The 22094-nt window shown below is 32.2% G+C and overlaps 1 protein-coding gene across 4 annotated transcripts in view; it reads left to right on the top strand.

Annotated features, from left to right (window-relative positions):
* Window positions 1-22094, top strand: part of LOC131144807 (protein POLLEN DEFECTIVE IN GUIDANCE 1) — a 33113-nt gene that overhangs the window by 5763 nt on the left and 5256 nt on the right. For all 4 annotated transcript variants that reach the window (XR_009133914.1, XR_009133912.1, XM_058093680.1 and 1 more), the window contains 6 exons: window positions 9046-9134; window positions 10290-10363; window positions 12219-12369; window positions 12464-12631; window positions 16978-17075; window positions 17199-17321. Coding sequence is in view for 2 of the 4 variants with exons in the window: in XM_058093680.1 (XP_057949663.1) it covers window positions 9046-9134; window positions 10290-10363; window positions 12219-12369; window positions 12464-12631; window positions 16978-17075; window positions 17199-17321 (703 nt within the window). In the remaining 2 variants the exon portion in view is untranslated. The remainder of the gene's footprint in view (window positions 1-9045; window positions 9135-10289; window positions 10364-12218; window positions 12370-12463; window positions 12632-16977; window positions 17076-17198; window positions 17322-22094) is intronic.

Here is a 22094-nt window from a genome sequence, read left to right as displayed (position 1 = left end):
GTGGGTTTTCTTATTGTTCCCCTCCTGTGTTTGCATATAAATTAAATAATATTTTAGTATTCTATGAATTAAAAACATAATTCACAAGTATGCAATACAAATAATTAATGTTATTCCTATAAAATTTCATATTCAAAATCAAATTCTTTATAAAAAAGGTTAACGTTTACTTTTCAAATATTGAAAATTCCACAAGCAACAGGTGTGCATCTTATAAAAATTGAATATCTAAAAAATCTCTATAAAAATACAATTTAATATAAATGTTGTTTTGTTAAAAAAGATATTCTTTTAGAGAATGTTATTTTTGACATTTAAAAAAAAAAAATTATACATGTCTCTCACATAACAACTTATTATGCCTATACATGTCTTTTAAAACATTGTATCTATGTACCTATATTCTAATAGCTTAATATATTTATAAATCTTTTGTTATAATAGCTTGATACGTAATTTGTTAAATTATTTCACTTCGATGATAATTTTCTTGTACATCATATTTGTTAAAATTTTAAATTTAAGAACAAGATGATGTATCAGTTAATATATTAGAAGTATTAAATATTAAATCAAAATAAGATAATTATAAAAAACTATTATTAATTTGTTTAAAATGCATGTAGACTAGGGCAATATAACTATATTGCTAGGTTATAAGAAAAAGAATTTAAAATTTTCTATAAGTATATCACATCTATGCCCTTCTTGTATTTTTAGCACATACTCTCTTTGGACTCTTCTCTAACATGCATTTGGCACTTCATTAACATAATCCCAAATTTGAAAATATATTTTGAATACATGACACTTCTTTGTCTCTGGACATTTCCTAGACACTCCTTTAGTGCTTGTTTTAATTATGTTTAAGACATATGATGATGTATAACTCTGCCTGTGATGCACTTAATGTCCTAATTTTATCACACACAGTCGGTCCCAAGCCCAGGTAAAGGAGTAGGGTTGCGTTAGGTAGCTGACAGCCAGCGTAAAATTTATTAGATCACTATGATATGAATCCTTACCGAATATTTGTTGGGGTGTCTCCTACGAGCGACGCTTTGCACTTGTACCGCCTAGGTGTAGCAAAAAATGGGCGAGGGTGGGCTAGGTTGTCGCCCTGAAGCGACGTGCCGTGTCGGCACCCAGGCACGGTGTCAAATATGCGAGGGTTCCTGCATCATTCTAGACGTGGGTAGGTATGTTAGTTGAGGAAATTAGGATTAGATTGACAACTTGGAATATAGGGACACTTACGAGTAAAAGTATGGAAATATTGGATTCAATGATCAGAAGAAGAATTAATATAATTTGCGTTAAAGAAACTAAGTGGGTGGGGGAGAAAGTTAGAGAAATTGATAAATCAGGATTCAAACTTCGGTACACTGGAAAATAAAAATATAAGAATGGAGTAGGAATTATTATGGACAAAAACTTAAAAGATAGTATTGTTGATGTAAATAGAGTAGGGGATAGAATTATAAAAATCAAGATGGTATTAGGACAAGAGGTAATAAATATCATTAGTGCTTATGCTCCTCAAGTTAGCTTAGGAAAAAATCTTAAGAGACAAATTTGGGAAGATATGGATAGTATTATACAAGGCATACTAGGAATTGAAAATATTTATAGGAGGAGATCTGAATGGACACGTTGGAAGGAATAATAAAGATTGTGAGAGGATACATAGAGGATATGGATATGGAGACAAAAATGAGCCTGGGAAGATGATCTTAGACTTTGCCATGTCATATGATTTTAGTATAATGAATACTTTCTTGAAGAAGAAAGAAGAACACTTAAATAACTTTTAAAAGTGGACAAAATAGAAGTCAAATGGATTTTTTTTTTAACTAGGAAAGTATATTGTTTATCGTGCAAGGATTGTAAAGTTATTCCAGGTGAAAGCCTAACCACACAACATAGAGTATTAGTGTAAGATATATGTATTAAAAAATGGAAGAAAAGAGATAAAATAAATCAGTGTAAGAGAACTGGGTGTTGGAACGTAAAAGGAAAAAATATAATAAAATTTAAAGATAAAATGATCAAAGATGGGGATTGGACTATAGAGGATGAGATAGATACAAATACTCTTTGGAGTAGATTAGCTACCTCTACTAAAAAGATAGCAAAAGAGATTTTAGGTGAATCCAGGGGAAGATTCTCGAATAACAAAGAAAGTTGGTGGTGGGATAAAGATGCATAAAAGGCCATGAAGACAAAAAGAATTTGGTATAAAACGTAGCAAAAATGTAAAAATAGGGATAACTTTGAAATGTATAAGGAGGCAAGAAAATATGCAAAAAAGGTCGTTAGTGAAGCTAAATACAGATCATTTAATAGTTTGTATGATAGATTAGATACAAAAAAAGTGAAAGATATATATGTAAACTTGCTAAAGTTAGAGAAAGGAAGAGTAAGGACTTAGGAAATGTAAAATGTATAAAAAGTGAGGATGATATTGTCTTGGTTAAGGACGAAGATATTAAAGAAAGATGATGAAGTTACGTTAGTAAGTTGTTTAATGAAAACCAAATAGAAGGCTTAAACTTAGAATTGTCAAATGAGGAAAAGACTACAAATATGAGATTTATTCGCAAAATTAGAGTTAACAAAGTTAAGTTTGCACTAAAAAAGATGAAAAATGGGAAAGTTATGGGACCAAATAACATCTCAATTGAAGTTTGGAAATGCTTAGGTGATAACAGAATTATATGGTTAACTAATTTACTTAATACAATTATAAAAACTAAGAAAATGCCAAATGAATGGAGGAAAATCACTTTAATTATATAAAAAAATAAAGGAGATATTCAAAATTGTAATAACTATCATGGAATCAAACTTATGAGTGATATGATGAAACTATGGGAAAGGGTAGTTGAACAAAGATTAAGGTTAGAAACGAAGGTCTCAGAAAATCAATTTGGTTTTATGCCTGAGAGATCTACCACAGAAGCTATAAATCTTTTAAGAAGATTAATGGAAAAATTTAGGGAAAAGAAGAGGGATTTGCATATTATATTTATTGACCTTGAGAAAGCATATGATAGGATACCTAGGAAAGTTCTATGGTGGGTTTTAGAAAAAAAAAGTGTATGTAGTGTAGGTTATACTGATGTCCTTAAGGATATGTACGATGGAGTAATGACTAGTGTAAGGACTATAGATGGAGAAACTAAAGAATTTCCAATCACTATAGTTGTACATCAAGGATTTGCTTTGAGCCCTTATCTTTTTGCTTTAGTGATGGACCAATTGACTAAGAGTATTCAAAAGGAGGTTCCATGGTGTATGTTGTTTGTAGATGATATTGTAGTAGTTGATGAAATAAGGGATGGAATCGAGGTCGAGTTAGAATTATGCAGAGACGTTTTGGAATCTAGAAGCTTTAGGATAAGTAAAAATAAGACAAAATATATGAAATGTAATTTTAGTAATGATAGGAGCAATATTGGAGATAAAGTTAAACTTGATGATGAAGAAATAAATAGCACTTGTAGATTTCGATACCTTGGATCTATTATGCAAACTGAAGGAGAAATTGAAGATGATGTAATGCATAGAGTTAAAGCAGGTTGGGTAAAATGGAGAAGTGATTCAAGTGTGCTCTGTGATCATAGAATATGCTTAAAATTGAAAGGAAGTTTTATAGGATAGCTATAACACTAGCTATGTTATATGGATTGGAATGTTGGGTGACGAAGAAACATAATATCCAAAAAGTAAAAGTTGTTGAGATGAGAATGCTTAGGTGGTTGAGTGGTATTACATTGAAAGATAAATTGAGGAATGAACATATTCGCGGTAAGTTAGGTGTAGCACCTATAAAAGATAAGATAAGGGAGGGACGACTCAGATGGTATGGACACTTGTAATGTAGGTCACATAGTTCACCAGTGAGGAAGAGTGAGTTGGTTACTGTGGGGGGTAGTAGAAAGGGTAGGGGTAAACCTAAAATAACTTGGGAGGAGATAGTGAGTAAAGATTTAATATTTCTGAATCTGTCAAAAGAAATGGTTCATGATCCCATAAATTGGCGGAAAAGGATTCATATAGCTGACCCCACCTTGTGGGACTTAAGGCTTGGTTTTATTGTTGTTGTTGTTTTACGTATGATGATGTATCGTAATGTGAATAGAACATGATAATTACAAAAGAAAAATTAACTACAACTTTTAAAATAACTGGCATTTAACATTTTCAATGGAAGAAGTCATATGTTGAGAATTTTTGCAAAATTAATAAGAATGAAGAAGATGCAGTTATTTATTTTAATGTGGTGTCATATACATATTAGAGACTATAATATTGTACAAATTTTTAATTAGCATGTTCTTGCCTAGTCACATCCTTTATTTTAAGATATGTTGTGTTCTTGTATATGTTAGTGTTCCATATCAGTATCCATACCCATTTAACAATTGGAAAGAAAACAAAATTTCTTATAAATAATTTTAGTACTCGTACTTTTTAAACTCAATTATGATAACTTATTATCAATTTATTTTAAAAAACATCTAAAGTCTGTAATTTATTTAGATATATTGCTCGAGATTACTTGTAATCATGTGCAACACATGTTAATATTTACTTGGTGGCATATTTTTCTATATGTGCGAGTGTGTGTATATATATATATATATATCATATGGAAGCATGAACAATGTAAATCATTCGATGGACAAAATATACTGATCTTTTAAAAGTAAGATGACACATTTCTTAAAAAATTAATTTTAACTAACACTAGATAAAATTCTAACATAATATTAAAATTAGGTGTTTTGATAGGGAGTCATAATTGAGTATTAACTAATTAAAAAAATATTAGTTATATAGATTTTAGTTAACAGATCACAATTTACATAAATATTTATCTACTAATAAATATAGGAATAATTTTTTCTACTCATGGATTCCTTTATAGCACCTAGTATATAAATTAAAATTTATTTCAATATTTTATAAAATAAAAGCAAAATTCATAGACATGCGCTATTAGTACAAGGAGTTAATAAAAGGGGTTTCCTTGGGCCACATGGTTCCCTGCTTTATGAGGGTAGGGGGAGGGTCATCATAGTGTATGCAATCTTACCCCTGCTTTTATGTAGAGAGGTTGTTTTCTTTGACTTGAACCTGTGACCAACCAGTCATGAAGGATCAACCTTACTGTTGATCCTAGCGGAATGCACAATTCAATGCAAACAAATAAACCGACTGAATCGAACTGTTTCGATTCATTTCCAAACTTAATTCGGTTTGGTTTAGATTTCTATAACAAAAAAATATCGGTTTGGTTGTTGGTTTTTATATAAAATTTCGTTTTGGAATAAAAAACCGAACTTTTTCCCCAAATAGGCCATGTGGACGTAGTCTAGTTGTGCCCAGGGGCCAGAGCCCAAGTCTCTTCACTCTCTTGTACTGAATGTCCCACTGTCCCAGTGCCCTGACCCGGTGCCCCAGTCCAAGATTTCCATAGGCCATAGTGCCATTCGCCATTCGACAACTTCCCATTCGCATCACATTTGCATCAAGGAGAAGAGGACACGGGCTGCGTATGGTTTTGCAGCTTAGGGTTTTCAAATGAAAACCAGCAAGGAGAATGAGAACTGGATATAATCTTAAGAAATTTCAAATGAAAATGTGAAAAAAAGAGTCTGAAATACATGACGTAGTCTCAGTTTCACAAATTGGAGGACCGAGAGCGCAAATGTTTGTTCCCATGAATCGTGTGGTTTGTGAATCATGTGAATTGTGTTCCATGTTTCCTGCATCAAGGAGCTCTGAGCTCCTGCAAGGCTGCAACCTACTGTTCGTGGCATTGTGCGAATCATTTACGAGGCTGCAACCTGCATTTGGGAGCTCCTCCTCCTCCTCCTCCTCGTTTGTGAAGTAGTCTCAGATTCTTAGTCAAGACCTCCTTCAGCTCACTTCTAATGTTTTATTAATCTATTATTCTATTCTTCTATCAACAATATGCTTTCAACTTTTGAGTGTAAAATGGGGGTAGTGAGCAGAAAAATTGTCTTCTTCAAAATGCATGATAATGATGTGCAAACTTTGCACTGTCCATACTTGGGTTACAGGAAATTCGGCTTTTTTCCTTGGAAAATCGGTTTTGAGGAAGTTCGGTTACTTTAAGGAAGCTCAAGTTCAGTACTTTGGTTCGGTTGGATTCCAATACGTTCGAACCGAACCAAACCAATATGAACTTGTTGGTTTGGTTTCTGTTGTTCCACTGTTTCGGTTTATAATCCCACAAAACCCAAACGAGTTGGTTCTTGATTTTCACCTCTGAACTGATCGATTGCACGCCCCGTAGTTGATCCAAGGTCTGCTCTCACAACGAGTTAAATAGTATTCCTATAATAAAAAACATAAACATTATTTCAACATTTAGTAAATTAAAAGCCTAACTCATAAACTTGCTATCAATACAAAAAGTTAATAGTATTCCTATAATAAAAAATGAATTTTTACACAAAAATTAAATTTCATCGTACCTAGACAAATAAGTTATTAAGCTTGATTATCATATATTGAAAATTTCACAAGTTGCATGTGTATCATAAATTAAAAACTACAAAATCTCTACTAAAATACTCAAATGTTAAGAGGCTATTCATTTCTAGAAAATAGTTTATTTTCCATTTTCAATTTTCTAAAGAATTACAAAAAGTTGCTTTATTTTCCAATTTTTCAAAACATTCTTTATTGTCTTTAAGCTTTTCTATATGAAAGCTGTAAAATTAGAAGAGGTGGCATTCTTTGTAATTATTTGAATTTTGAAATGCTTCTGAAAATGGAAAATAAAAATTATTTCCTGCAAATGAATAAATGTTATGTTCAAAAAACATAATTTTTAACAATAGTCTTTTTATACGTTACACATGCATATCACGTAACAAACAACCTATTATGTTTACGCGTATCTTTTAAAATATTGTATCCATGCACCTATTCTAATAGTTTACTGTATTTATACATAATATCACATAATAACTTGATGGTAATTTTTTTTTTCAACTCAATACATAATGTTATATGTAACTTTTTTTTTTGCATACCTATTCTAATAGTTTAGCATATTTATACATAATAACTTAATTGCTTTTAATATTGATTTTTAAAATTTATATAAGCAATTTTGTGGTTTTTTGTATTACAAAGTATTATTATTTTTTAAAAATAATCTAGAATATATTATATATCTTCTATATATATTATTCAAAACTATTCATTTGCCATCACTTGCAATGCACATCACATATTTACTGGCATCAATTTTTTTGCTAGTATTAAAGGTGGCACCAAGGGTTTGCTGCCCAATTTCAACATCTTGATTAAACAGAATGTGGGAAGAGAAACAAGGAAGAGAGGTTGAGAAACATAGGCATGAATCTATGCAAGAAAGTAAACCCAAAAATTCCAATTTCAATTCCAAAATTGGAACAATTTGACTTATTAGATTTGTTATGCCACTGTTTCTTAATAGTGTCATAACTCATAACAATATTTTGTGTGTATGTTTGTTTTTTATAGTTAAAAAATATAAATTTATATAACAATTTTGAGGTTTTTTGCTCCTTAATTTATAAACATAACATAGACATCTATGCAAGGGGGTAAACCAAAATTCCAATTTCAATTCCAATAGAATCTTCTAATCAATTACGTAAATGGTTATTTAAAGACTTATTTTTCAATTAAAAAGAAGAGCTATAATGCTTGTGGTACTAGGAAACAAAAACTGAAAAATGTAATAATACTAGGGTACTACTGACCTATTGGAGAAAATTGTAGAATCTACTAATATATGACCTTAATAATAAATTATCAAAAAATACCATGAAAATAGTGAAATAAAATTATGCAAAATTTCAAAAAGGCATCAAAAGTTCCCATGGCTTCTGAATTTGAATCTTTGACATTTTCTCGTATTCCAATAGATGAATTGATTGGCTTCCAATTAATCCTGTTGTATGCTTGGACCATATTTGTTAGGTGGCTATGCCATTAATGCAGTGGTCTAACTGGAGAGGCTGATCAAAGTATGATATTGGTGATGGTGCCGATATGGTTCCCAAGCAGTAATTTATAGTTTGATACCCAAGAATCCCTTTTATATTTCTATAACCCTTTGATTGCTTTCTGGTTGGCTGGCCCTAAAACTATACATGTGGTGTGAGATAGACATCAGAGCAATCCATATCCTGAGGTTGCATAGGATTGAATGGCGGTGTTTGGAATGGTTGAAACTGGCTACACCTCCCAATAAAGAACTTTCTGTGCCTTGTGGTTGCAGCATCAGTTTCTAAGGATTCTTGAGACTCAAGTAATTTTCCAAACACAAGGGGGAAAAACCTGAAACCTGTCTTGGTCATAAATGAGTACGATACAAAAAAGTTCCAATGAGCTGATGGATTACATTTTCACTCTTGATATTTTAATGTCAGTCGTTGACTATGCATTTTGCATGCATATAAAAACAGGACAAAATCATGTCACCATCACTCTGAGCAATATAATATTTTTTTGGGTCCCCACAATGCATTTTTTTTTTTTATGTAAAAATTCTTGTAAATTGATTTTTGCAACGACTTTGTAGTCTGATGTGTCTCTTCTAACACCCGACGTATTATATTATTATTATTTTTAAAAGCTAATTAAATTCCTGTCCTTGGCATGACTTTATGAAAAATTTTGCTTTGTCCTCTACTTCCATATATATATATATATATATATATATATGTATATCAAGGCCTCAAGGGAGTAATTTATTACCACTCTGGGTGCTGGGACTTGTGACCCAAGCCGTCTTACATGTTTTGTGTTTGTCTGTCTTCTGGTTGTCACTTGAGCATGTATAGGATACTGGCATCTGATTGGCAGTTAATATTTTCTTTGATTATGTTCTCTCCCTCTGTTGGTAATTAATTTTTAGGTAACTTGTAATATTTGTGAAATAACAATGATTATTATTTTTTATTTTTTAGTAACGTGTAATGTTTGCTGAATAACCTAACCATATCTCTGCAGGCAGTTCATGAGGCCTTCAGCGGTGGAGCTGTGTGATTTTGGCTGTTTTGTGGTGCTGGTATGTGGAGTCACACTATTAGAGCAAACAGGTGTAGTAAGGATATTTTCATTGTTGGTTTGTTAAAGTATTTTCCTTCTTGTGCTGCCTTATGACGGGATTTCTGTTTGCTAATGTCTTGGTCTGTTATAGATGCATAAATGCATGCATGAATGCATGTTCACATATGCACACACATAAGCACACACGTACACGAGGGCCGGCCTTGGCCCAGTGGTAACGATGTTGCAAATGTGAAGGTCACAGGTGCAGTTTAAGACACAGTCTCTAGAAATGTGGAGGTAAGGCTGTGATCATGCTGTCCCCAGACACTGATTTGGCATGGGAGCCTTTTGCATTAGGCATTGCATTATATATATGGCATTTTTTATTCCCTTATCAGTGCATTGTTATGCCCTATGGTTTCTAGTGTACCATCGCAATATTGAAGGGCCAATATAGAAATATTTCATCTAATCTTAAAAATGCTCTTCATTTTGATTACATTTTTCTCTTCTTCCCTTTCACACCCATGGAAAATCAATCTGAAAGGCTTCTAAACTGTTCAAGACCTCTTCTTCCTAGACAACTGCAATCTTATCAATTATTTCCTAACCTCTTAACCATGAGGTAGAAGCATTATCGAAGTTTCATCCACAATGTTGTCCTGTAGGACACCTGAAAAATCCTTCTTCAATAAAATACCTCCAGTTGTTCGACCTCAATGTCCTGAGCTGTAGAAAGGATCATCATCAATGTCATTGAGTGTCTTGTGTAGAATATATGAACTCAATTTTCCTTAAAAATGTTGCTCTAATTCAGCCTCTCACTTTTGAGGTGGGGGAATTGACATGTTAGCTGGTGTTGAAGATGCCTTTTCTCTGCTTTCTTCTGAGCAGCAAGCTGATAGGCATGGCCAGAATTTCACTATGCTGGCAAAACTATGCTATGTGTTGCCAAATTTCAAGTATATATATATATATATACATATATATATAACATAGGCATGCACATGAACTTTTCTTGTTTTGTTCTCCTTTTTCTTGAGGATTGCTTGTGCGTTTTTTGGTTGTATCATCCTTTTCCTCGCTTAGTATATCTTCTTTAAAAAAGAATGATATGTGGTCATTAAATTGGTAGCAAATTTATTGTATACTAATGAGTTCTTATGTTTTATTCTCTCTCATTTTTTTTTTCCTTGCCATAGATATCAGCCTAATATATCACATGATTCGTGGTCAAGGAACTATCAAACTCTATGTGGTTTACAATGTCTTGGAGGTGAGAAGAAAACCATATGACCCTGTGATATTGTGTAAACTTAGAAACTTTCTTAATGACTGACATAATTTCTAGGCCAGCAACTTTGATGTTAGAACCAAGTCAAATTTTCAAAATGCTGTCTTACAAAAAAGAAAAATATCCAAAGCGCAGCCCTTTCTTCTTCCCTTGATAAAACCAATGTCTTAAATTTTGATTTTGATGGAAATTTTGAGGATTCAAAAACACAGAAATTTCGATGGAAAATTCGATATCAATGTCAATTCCAATTTCTATTTAAAAAAACGATGAAGATTAGCAGTGAAGCATGGAATCCTTTTATGGAACTTTTGAAACAACTAATAGGCAAAATAATGCAAGATTCAAAGCTGAATAATATTATAACAAAGTACATCAAGGACAGGCATGTGGTTTAGAAGTTGCAATTACTGTAATATGATAATCAGATTAAACATATTTAGTTAATATGATTGAAATTTATCAAATGAGTTAAATATTACTTATCATGCGAGTAAAGACAATTTAGACGCAAATGGTCAAATAAAATATTGTAGCTAATATTTAAGTTTAATTTTTCATACAATTTCACATCTGAAAATTATTCGTATCATTTTTCATAATAATCTTTAGTTTCAACAGAAAAAGGAGATAAATTAAGAGAGAAATTTCAATCCGGGTTTTGAAACTCAAATTTGAATTTCAAAGAAATTTCATTCTATATTTAAAATTTTGACAAATTTTGATGAAAATTTAAGATTTACATAAATTTTGGGTGATTTGTGGAAATTTTGCCAAAAAAATTGCAAAATAATAATTGATAGCCATTTCAATTTTGATGGTGGTAGAAAGTGGAACTAATGATGGAAATGGGAATTTGAGACCATGCATAAACTCAATTCCATGCTTGTGCTGATATTTAGTATTTATATAGCATCCCATTGAAGGGGAGCTTAGGCACAACGGTAAGGTTGTAGCCAGGTGACCTGGAGGTCACGGGTTCGAGGCGTGGAAACAGCCTATTGCAAAAATGCAAGGTAAGGCTGCGTACTATAGACCCATTGTGGTCCGTCCCTTCCCCGGACCCCGCATACGCGGGAGCTTTGTGCACCGGGCTGCCCTGTTTATAGCATCCCATTCATCATATCCAAAAGCCATGGTCTGGGTTTGTCTGGGCTAACTATTGAGGATGGTCTAGGCACAGTGGTCTGACTAGGCAAGTTTCTTTAACATGTTTACTTATTGTGCTGGGCCTGAGCCCTAGTATTATGAATTGAAACTCCTCATATTTTAAAAACCAAATAAACCCAGCAATTTCTATACAGAGACAAAATCAATTTGGCTTTCTTGTAGGCACGATTTCTGTAGCATAATCGCAATCTTGTGATTGATGGGCTGATAAACTGTCATTACCTTTTATAGAACCTAGTTCACCAATGATGAACATGTGTGGCTTATTTATTTATTTTGGTTTTTATGCATGGGATGAGATTGTTCTAAAATCCTCTCAACTTTGTTGCCAGAAATATATATATATATATATATATGTATGTATGTATGTATATATTATTGTTATGGCTGAAAATTTTATATGAACTCATCCTTGCACCTTGGTTACAGATATTTGATACACTCTTCCAAAGTTTTGGTGGAGATGAACCTATTTCACCGATGATGAACTTGTGTAGCTTGTTTATTTATTTTGGTTCTTATCCATGGGATGGGATTGTTCTAATATCCTCTCAACTTTGTTGCCAGAAATATGTGTATATATATATATATATATATATGTATGTATGTATATATTATTGTTATAGCTGAAAATTTATATGAACTGATCCTTGCACCTTCGTTACAGATATTTGATAAACTCTTCCAAAGTTTTGGTGGAGATGTATTGCAGACTCTATTCAATTCTGCAGGGGGATTTGCAAATTCTTCACAAGAAAGTGCAGCATTTTATTTATGGAGATTCCTTTCAGATCAAGCATTAGCTGTGGCTACCTCAAATATCCTTTTTGTGCTGATGATCTATTTCATTATCAGTGCTGCAGACACTACGCATTTTCCCATTTCATATTTTTTTTCCTTAACTTTCCGTACTTGTTCATTCATTCATCCTATTAGCTCAGGCAATCACTTTATCAACATGTATAGTTGCTCACAATAATGCTTTGTTGGCTCTACTGGTTTCTAATAATTTTTCCGAGATAAAAAGCAATGTCTTCAAACGCTTTAATAAGGACAATATCCACATGCTTGTATATTATGGTGAGTTGGCTTCTTTGTGCTCTCTTTATTAACAGAAATTGCCTCTCTTCCCCATATTTTCTCCCTTGAATTGAAAAGACTCTTGATGATGTTCTTCTCATCGTTTCTTATCTATTAGATGCCATGAAAAAAAAATTGAATATTTTAGGAATTACTAAATTTTTAATATATGTCCTCTTAGTCTGGATAAAGCAGCTGGTTGGCATGCTCTGAATAAGCCAGCAACTATCAGTGAATATCTTATGCTTTATAATATTTATGTTCTCCACTTCTCATTTGTTTATCCTGGTGATGCAGCTTGACAACTGAGCTGGCTGTCATTAGAGGAGCTGGCTAACAAGCCACATTGTTTTCTTTCAGGAAATTTATGAAGTTCCAATTATTATTATTATTATTTTATTTTATTAGGGTACTAATCCTTTAGGATGTTTCCAGATAGGAATTTATTCCTGGGCAATAAGTCAATGAGCTTTCTGTGTTGATGAACTTTGAGGACTAAAAAATCTAGAGTTCCTTCTTCTACATTGAATGCTTTGCTAGCATTACGTGATTGACTGAGCTGAGTCTTGTAAGAAAATACCTTAGGTTTCTAGCTCTAATGCTTTAGAAATGCGGAGGCTTTGCCAGTTCTATCTACCAGTCAAATATTGCTGAGAAGTTCGTCTGTTTTGACAATGGTGCTTTTTGGAACAGTAATTTTGCAAAGGTGTTGCTAGTGTTTGAAAATTTTCTTGTGGAAGATGATGTATATTTGTTGTGAAGTGCTTTTTAATTATTTTTTTGTCTTCTGTATATGATGAAGTGACACCATAAATTTACCATAAGCTTCACTGAAAAATATGTAGCACTGGGGCACCAATTTGGTTCTTTTTTTGGCTTGTCTCTATTTTTCATGTTAAGAGATAGGCTGGTTATGTATTCCCATGAATGGTAATCATAGATGTAATACTTATAGCTAACTAATGTGTTTTATGTTCGTGCACCTCAGCACCTAGGTGTTTTTCCAAGGGGAGTTGTTGCGATTTATTCCCATCAAGGAGCTTCTTATAGAAAGTTTTAACAGTGAAAACATAATTTTTGTCCAAATCACATTTTGGTTCATTGGGGATGATTTGGTAACAAAATATGTGGAGAATTCTGTAAAAGTTTGAGAGTGCATAAAGTTCCCAATCTGACATGTCCCTAGTAAAAGGAATATTTCAGAAAATTTCCTGATCAATGATTTGGAGATATAATTGATAAGGTTATTTTTGTCACAATTTTTTCTTAACTAATAGGGTGGATGTTTATCATGTAAGGGTTGTAAAGTTATCCCCGGTGAAAGCTTAGCTACACAACATAGAGTTTTTGTGTTAGATATATGCATTAAAAAATGAAAGAGAAAGAATAATATAAATGAGTGCTGGAGAACTAGTGGAACCAAAAGGGAGAAAATATAATAAAATTTAAAGATAAAATGATCAAAGATGGTGATTGGACAATAGAGGATGGTGTAGACACAAACACTATTTGGTGTAGGATAACTAACTCTGTTAAAAAGATAGCAAAAGAGATTTTAGGTGAAATCAAAAGGAAGGTTCTCAAATAATAAAGAATGTTGGTGGTGGGATCAAGATGTCCAAAAGCTGTAAAGACAAAAAGAATTTGGTATAAAGCATGGCAATGTAGAAACATGGAAAACTTTGTAAAGTATAAAAAGGTGAGAAAAGATGCAGAAAAGGCCGTTAGTGAAGTTAAACATAAATTATGTAATAATTTATATACTAGATTAGATACAATAGAAGGTGAAATAGACTTTTGAACTTGCTACAACTAGAGGAGGAAAGAGCAATGACTTAGGTAATGTAATGTATAAAAAAGTGAGGATGATATTGTCTTGGTTAAGGAAGTAGGCATAAAAGAAAGATGATGAGGCTACTTTAGTAAGCTATTTAATGAAAAACAAGTAGAAGGCTTAAACTTAGAATTAACAAATGAGAAAAAAGGCTAAAAATATGAGATTTATTTGCAAAATTAAAACTTAGAATTGACAAATGAGGAAAAGGCTGACAAAATAAGATTTATTTGCAAAACTAGAGTTAATAAAGTAGAGTTTGCATTAAAAAGATGAGAAGTGGAAAAGTTATAGGACTGGATAATATCCCAATTGAACTTTGGAAATGTCTAGGTAATGGAATTATATAGTTAACTAATTTATAAAACACAATTATAAAAATTAAGAAAATGTCAGATGAATAGAGGAAAAACACTTTAATACCTATATACAAAAATAAAGGAGATATTCAAATTTGTAATAACTATCGTGGAATTAAACTTGTGGGTCATACAATCAAACTGTGGGAAGGGTAGTTGAATAAAGATTAAGGTTAGAAACGAGAGTCTTAGAAAATCAATTTAGTATTATGCCTTGGAGATCTACTATAAAAGCTATATAATTTTTAAGAAGATTAATGGAAAATTTCAAAGAAAGGAATAGAGACTTGCATATAGTTTTTATTGATAGGGTACTTATGAAAGTTGTATGTTAGGTTTTAGAAAAAAAAAAAAAAAGGGTTTGCATGGTAGGTATATTGATGTCATTAAGGTCATGTATGATGGAGTAGTGATGAGTGTTAGGACTACAAGCGGAGAGGCTAGGGAATTGTAAGTCACAATAGATGTGCATCAAAGATTTGCTTTGAGCCCTTATCTTTTTGCTCTAATGATGGATGAACGTACTAGTAGTATCCAAAATGAGGTTCTATGGTGTATGTTATTTGCAGATGATATTGTCTTGATTGATGAAACTAGTGTTGGAGTAGCCTCTAAAGTGGAGAGAAGCTTTAGAATCTAGAGGTTTTAGGATAAGTAGAATCAAGACAGAATATATGAAATGTAATTTCAATCATAATAGGAGGAATATTAGAGAAAATGTTAAACTTGATAGTCCAGAATTCAATAAAAATTGTAGATTTCAATATCTTAGATCTATTATACAAGCTAAAGAAGAAATTGAAAAAGATGTAATGCATAGAGTTAAAGTAGGTTGGGTAAAATGGAAATTCTTTGAGCGTGTTACGTGATTGTAGAATGCCTTTAAAATTAAAAGGGAATTTCTATAGGATGGCTGTATGACCAATTATGCTCTTTGGATCATAGTGTTGAGTAGAAGCAACATATCCAAAAAGTAGAAGTTGCGGAGATGAGAATACTAAGGTGGATGAGTGGTATAACATTGAAAGATAAATTAAGAAACAAAACATATTTGCAATAAGTTAGGCATAGCTTTTGTAGAAGACAAGAGAGGGATGACTCAAGATGGTTTAGGCACTTGCTACATAGGCTAAATAGTACGCTAATGAGGAGGAATGAGCTAGTTACTGTGAGGGGTAGTAGAAGTAATAGGGGTAGATCTAAAATAATTTGAAATGAGGTAGTGAATAGGGATTTAATAGCCATGCATTTGTCAGAGGAATTGCCTATGATCATGTAAAATGGCAGAAAATTATTCATGTAGCCGATCCCATCTAGTAGAACTTAAGGCTTAGTTTGTTGTTGTATCTAATTGAAGTGCATTACAGCGTGTTCAATACAACTGAAAATTGTTAGTTATTTATTACGTTATTATGTTATATACATGCTGGCACATGGATATGTTATTTGAAAAATACGATGGTATGTAATTTTAACTTTGACTCAGTGGCTTAGTCATTTGAAGGGTTTTGAACTTACCCATATGCCATCATGCATGCTCCGTGTTACCTCAATCTGTCAATGATAGTTCATAGCTTGTCCGCATTAGTGATAGCTTTGGAAAGAGCTTTTTGAGTTGCGCAGCTTGCGCTACCATTTTCAGGCTTCAGATGATGGCCTCAGGAATTCAAATGTTAAAAAGATGATCATAAGACTCATAAAAACAAAAAATAAAAAATTAAATTAAATAAAATAAAAATGAAAAAAACACATCATAGTCCTACTTCAGTGATGGGATATTTTACTTTTCATCAACTACAGATGAGCATACTGCAGCTTTAGAGATTGTGTTTTAGGTGTTTGGATGAATCACATTGGCATTTTATGCTTACTTCAGTGGCATGACATAAATGCTTATCTAAAACTATACTTAAAATTGAGTTAAGACTGTTGTTCACCTTATGCAAGAAATTGGAAAGAGCAAAATATACATGTGCTCATTGGCACATTTTTTTTTATACGAAGTGCTCATAGACATATTATTTAAATGCACACTAAATTTCCATTATTTTTTGTTATGCAACTTTTGCTTTGAATTGCTCTAATTACCTCGTCATTTATTTTTGTCGCCTCTTTTGATCTCATTATTTCTGTTATGCTATTGTTGCTATCAGATTCAGTGGAGCGGTTTCATATATCAGCATTTCTCTTATTCGTTTTAGCTCAAAATATTCTGGAGGCTGAGGGTCCCTGGTTTAAAAGTTTCTTTCTTGTAAGTTCATTTGAAAATCTTTGAGGACAGATTTGCTTTTGGAGTGGGGAAAAATTGAGACATTAAGCTACTGTTTCTCTTGCTCAAATTGGGTTGCTTATATGTTTTATGCGGATACTGCAGAATGCTCTCCTGGTGTACATCTGTGAAATGGCTATTGATATCATTAAACATTCATTCCTTGCCAAATTCAACAACATAAAGCCCATTACATACTCGGAGTTTCTGGAGGACCTTTGCAAGCAGGTATATTCTTCTCCATGTGTGTTATACTATTATGTCTACTACTGGTATTTATCACTGGGCCTTACCCTCTTGTTTGAATGTAGTTCTGCTGATCCATTCACTTGAAAAGCTTTTGTTTTCTCATTCTCTTATTTCTGTTATAATCATTTTCTAAATGTAAGTGAATTGACACTAGTAAATGGAAGGTACTCAAGAAATGTGTTCCAACTGTTTTCCTCAAGCAGTTATCTTATGCTTATCAAATTTATTTACCTAAAAATAATTGGGAAATGGCCAAAAGAAAATAGTGAGCAGAAAACCTTCTGCATGTATTCTAGTAGGAATGGCAATAGGGTGGGTTTCGTAGTTACATCTAGGGACTCCTTGCTCTTGTCAATGCACAACCTAGAGGCTTAAATGGCCAAGGTCGTGCCTCACGTGTGAGGCTTTAATTGGATTCTGACCTTGCGCTTTGATTTTCAATCAACATATCTGGATTCAATGTTTCATATGCTATCCAAATATGATCCAAGATATTTGACTATTTAATTTTATTTGACTGTGATTTCACTGCAAATAATAATTTACTTATCGAACATTCATTATTCACCCATAGTCTAAGATTAATGCAGTTGCTAATAAGGTAGATAATCATTCTTCTAAAATTGGCATCTAGCCCTGTTTCCCTTTTAATAATTTTGTGCATTAAGTTCAGTAGTTTTGTTTTGTTTTGTTTTGTTTTTCCATTAGGTAAACTCCTGTTTCTAAATATAATTTAATGCATTTTGGTACTCACATGGTGTATGCTCTCAATTGATTGATCACTTATTCTCTACCCTCTTGCTTTTCAAGCTAGAATGCATACTGGCTTTAGTACTAAGGTTACGTTTGGTTTGCAGAATGCCTATTCTGACGAATAGATTAGTTTTAGTAGGTTAGTTACAATTAGTTATACAAGAAATTATGTTGTCACTATAAAACAAATAATAATGTGAAATAGTTTAGAGTCCATAATAAGGAATAGACGAGGAATAACTCTTCTCAAATTTCATCATGGGGATTTCTAATTAGGAATATACAAGGAATAACTATTCTCTTGATTCCCAAAATTTAAACTATACTCCATCTTATTCCAAGGAATAGCTATTTTGCCGAACTAAACAAGCCGTAAGGGTGGGGTGGGCATGTCCAAGCTACCTCTTTTCAGTACTATTGCTATCACACAAATGATATATACGGCCCTTTAATACTAGTAGAGGATTGAGCAACTACCCTTCTTGTATTAAAATCCCGATCACATAAATGTTAGTGGATTTCAGCAATAAAATTAATAAATTTTATGCATCTCTGCTGTTCTGTATAAAGATCCCTCTTGTAGGGCAAATAGATGTTAATAGCTTGACATATTCCTATGTTGGAATGCATGCAATTTCAAAGAAACATTTGACTGTGTTGGTCTTACAAATAAGTGATTAAGCTTTGAGGATTACTTTTATAATGTCTTTGTTCTCCTTGATAAATGTGTGAAACGAATCACATAGTTTAGGCTTCTGTTTCGTCATCTTTCTTGTGATCCTCTCTCTTTCTTCCCACCCAACACCCCCACCCCCCCTAGTTGAAACTTGCAACATGGTATTGGAGCATCGATTTCTTAATTAGCATTTCTTCTCCTCCTCCTCCTCCTCCTCCTCCTCCTCCTCTCTCAATATATATAATTGCTGAAGAAATATATTAAGGAAGAGGACAGAAAAAATTACTCTCTAGGTGAAAACAAGAGATCCTCTTGGCAAGGAAAATAAACAACAAACAACAACAAACCAAGCCTTTAGTCACACTAGGTGGGGTTGACTACATGAATATTTTTTTGCCAATTTACATAGTCATGGGAAATTTCTTCTGACAATTTAAGGGCTATTAAATCCTTTCTATCTTATTCCAAATTATTTTAGGTTTATCACTACCCCTTTTTACTGCCACTAACTAGCTCACTCCTTCTAACCAGTGCATTATTTGGCCCTTTATGATACTATACAATTTGTGCGACTAGACGTGCATACAATATGCATGGGGTTAGCCGTTTCAATGGGATCTTTTATCCTAGTCGGGGAAGAAATTACCAAACTATTGTAGGTGCTTCATCTAACCCCTCCCTTATCTTGTGCTATGCCTAACTTACCACAAATATATTCATTCCTTAATTTATCTTTTAATATTATACCACTTAGCGTTCTCATTTTGACAACTTTTATTTTAGGATATGTTGTTTCTTAGTTGTTTGACATTCTAATCTATATAGCATAGCTGGTCTTATAGCCGTGCTATAAAACTCACATTTTAATTTTAAGGGTATTCTATGATCATAAACATATTCAAAGAACTTCACCATTTTACCCACTCTACATTAACTCTGTGTAACGTCTTCTCTAATTTCTCCTTCAATTTGCATAATGTATCAAAAGTATTAAAAACTAATAATGCCATTAATTTCTTGACCATCAAGTTTAATCTTTTCTCCAATATTTCTCTTACCATGAATGAATTTGCATTTCATATATTTTGTGTTATTTCTAATTATCTTAAAACTTCTAGATTCTAAAGCTCCTATCCATAATTCTAACTTAGATGGTACTCCATAGCTAGTTTCATCAATCAATATAATATCATTTGCAAACAAAAACCTCATTTTGGATTCTCCGAGTAAGTTCATGCCTTACTAGTGCAAAAAGGTAAGGGCTTAAAGCAAATCCTTAATGTATTCTTATTAAAATTGGAAATTCCCTACACTCTCGTAGTCCTAATACTAGTCATTACTCTATCATACATATCTTTAATGACATTAGTATAACTATTACATAATCCCTTTTCTTTTCTTCTAAAACCCACAAACTTCTCTAGGTACACTATTGTAGGCTTTTTCTAAATTAATAAAAACCATATGAAAGTCCCCCTCTTCTTTTCCCTAAACTTTTTCCATTAATTTTCGTAAAAGATATATAGCTTTTGTAGTCAATCTTCCAAACATAAAATCAAATTGATTTTTAGAGACTTGTTTCTAAAATGACTCACAACTTTAATTCTATGATTGTTATTACAATTTTGAATATCTCAATTTTGATTCTCTCCTTTATTTTTGTATATAGGTATTGAAGTGTGTTAAGATTTTGATTAAAATGAATGGCCTAACTTGAAGATAGGTCTCTCCCTATTCTAATGACAATAATACCCTTACTAACTCTCACTAATTAACATACTAACACACTTAATAATAATAACACTAGAAGACATAAATAACCTCTAACAAAGTGCCTTTCCTCTACTCTTCTAACATTTTCCAAGTTTTATAATTGTGTTGAATAAATTAGGGCCTATTTGATATCGTTGCTATTTTCTGGTTTTGTTTCTCCACAATGAAAAAATAGATTATAAAAAGGCGTTTGTTTCTATTGTCAGTTTTCTGTTTTTGTTGCTGGTTTTTAGTTATTTGCCAAAAAACTAAAAACTAGATTTATGGTTTCCAGTTGTTTTGGCAACTTGTTGCTAGAAATTTAATATTTAAAAATTATTTTTTATATTAAATTATTCATTTTATACACTTTTAAATTAAAATCAAAATTAATTGATCATATAAATGTAAATATAATTAGAATAAAAATATACATAAATTTTAAAAAATAATAATAAAGCCAATTACAAAATACTTTTACTATTTTTCATTTGTCATGTCTAATAAAATTTTTATTGTAAAGTAAATTTTTAAAGTAAAACAATTAAGTAAAATAATTGTAATAAATTTTTTTTTATTATAGTAATTTTTTAATGTGTATTATTTGTAATTTTATTATTTTAGTCATGTTTTTATAATATTTTGATTTAAAGATGAAAATGAGCATTTTTTTGAATTAAGTTTTTAATTTTATTAGTTTTATAAATGTTAACCAAACAGTTGCTGGTTTCTAGTTTTTAGTTTCTGTTTTTGGTTTTTGGTTTTCATTTTTGGTTTTTGTTTCTTTAATTTTTGACAGTGATGCCAAACACCATTATCATGTAGACATTTCCAAACTTCAATTGGAATGTCATCTAGGCCTATAGTTTTTCCGTTTCTCATTTTTTTTATTTTCAAATTCAAATATTGTGAAGAAATCTCAAATTTTTATCTTTTTCCTTATTTGTCGAAGTCTTAGTTAAAGCCTTATACTTGGTTTTCATTATTTAGCTTATTAAAGTAACTTTGCATCTTTCTTTTATGTCTTCTTCTTTAACTAAGACACTATGATGTAGGACGAGAAGCGGCTATTTGGATGGATCATTTCGACCCAATTAGGAGGCTTATGTCAAAGAATAGGGTGAATGGTTTATTGGGTTGGAAACCCAAATGTGCTTAGTTATTTAGTTGTTTAGTATATGTGTGTAGTTGCTTATATTATATTTACGTTGGGGGCTTATTTGTAGTAATTGTGTATTTTAGGGGTATGTTTGTAATGTAATGTAGTTTTAGGGTATGTGCGTAATTTCATATGTTTAGAGGCTTTCTAAATAGTGTGTGAAAGCTATGATGTAGGCAATTGTTGATAAATTTGAATTGAATTGAATGTGAGTCCCCGTCTCCCCCCCCCCCCCCCCCCCCCCGGGGGGCTGGTATCTCCTCTCTCCTCCCTTCCCCTTCAGCTCTTCTAATTTCTCCATGGTTGCAGAACCTTGATGCTGCCCCTGCATCGTTTGGTATCAGAGCCCAACCCCTATCTTCTTCTTCTTTCTTCTCTGTTTCTGATCTCTTTTTCTGTCCATAATTCCCTG

Source organism: Malania oleifera, chromosome 12, assembly GCF_029873635.1.
Source record: "Malania oleifera isolate guangnan ecotype guangnan chromosome 12, ASM2987363v1, whole genome shotgun sequence".
In the NCBI taxonomy this organism is placed as follows: Eukaryota; Viridiplantae; Streptophyta; class Magnoliopsida; order Santalales; family Ximeniaceae; genus Malania; species Malania oleifera.
Note: the sequence above shows the minus strand (reverse complement) of the source record. Positions and strands in the feature narration are given on the sequence as shown.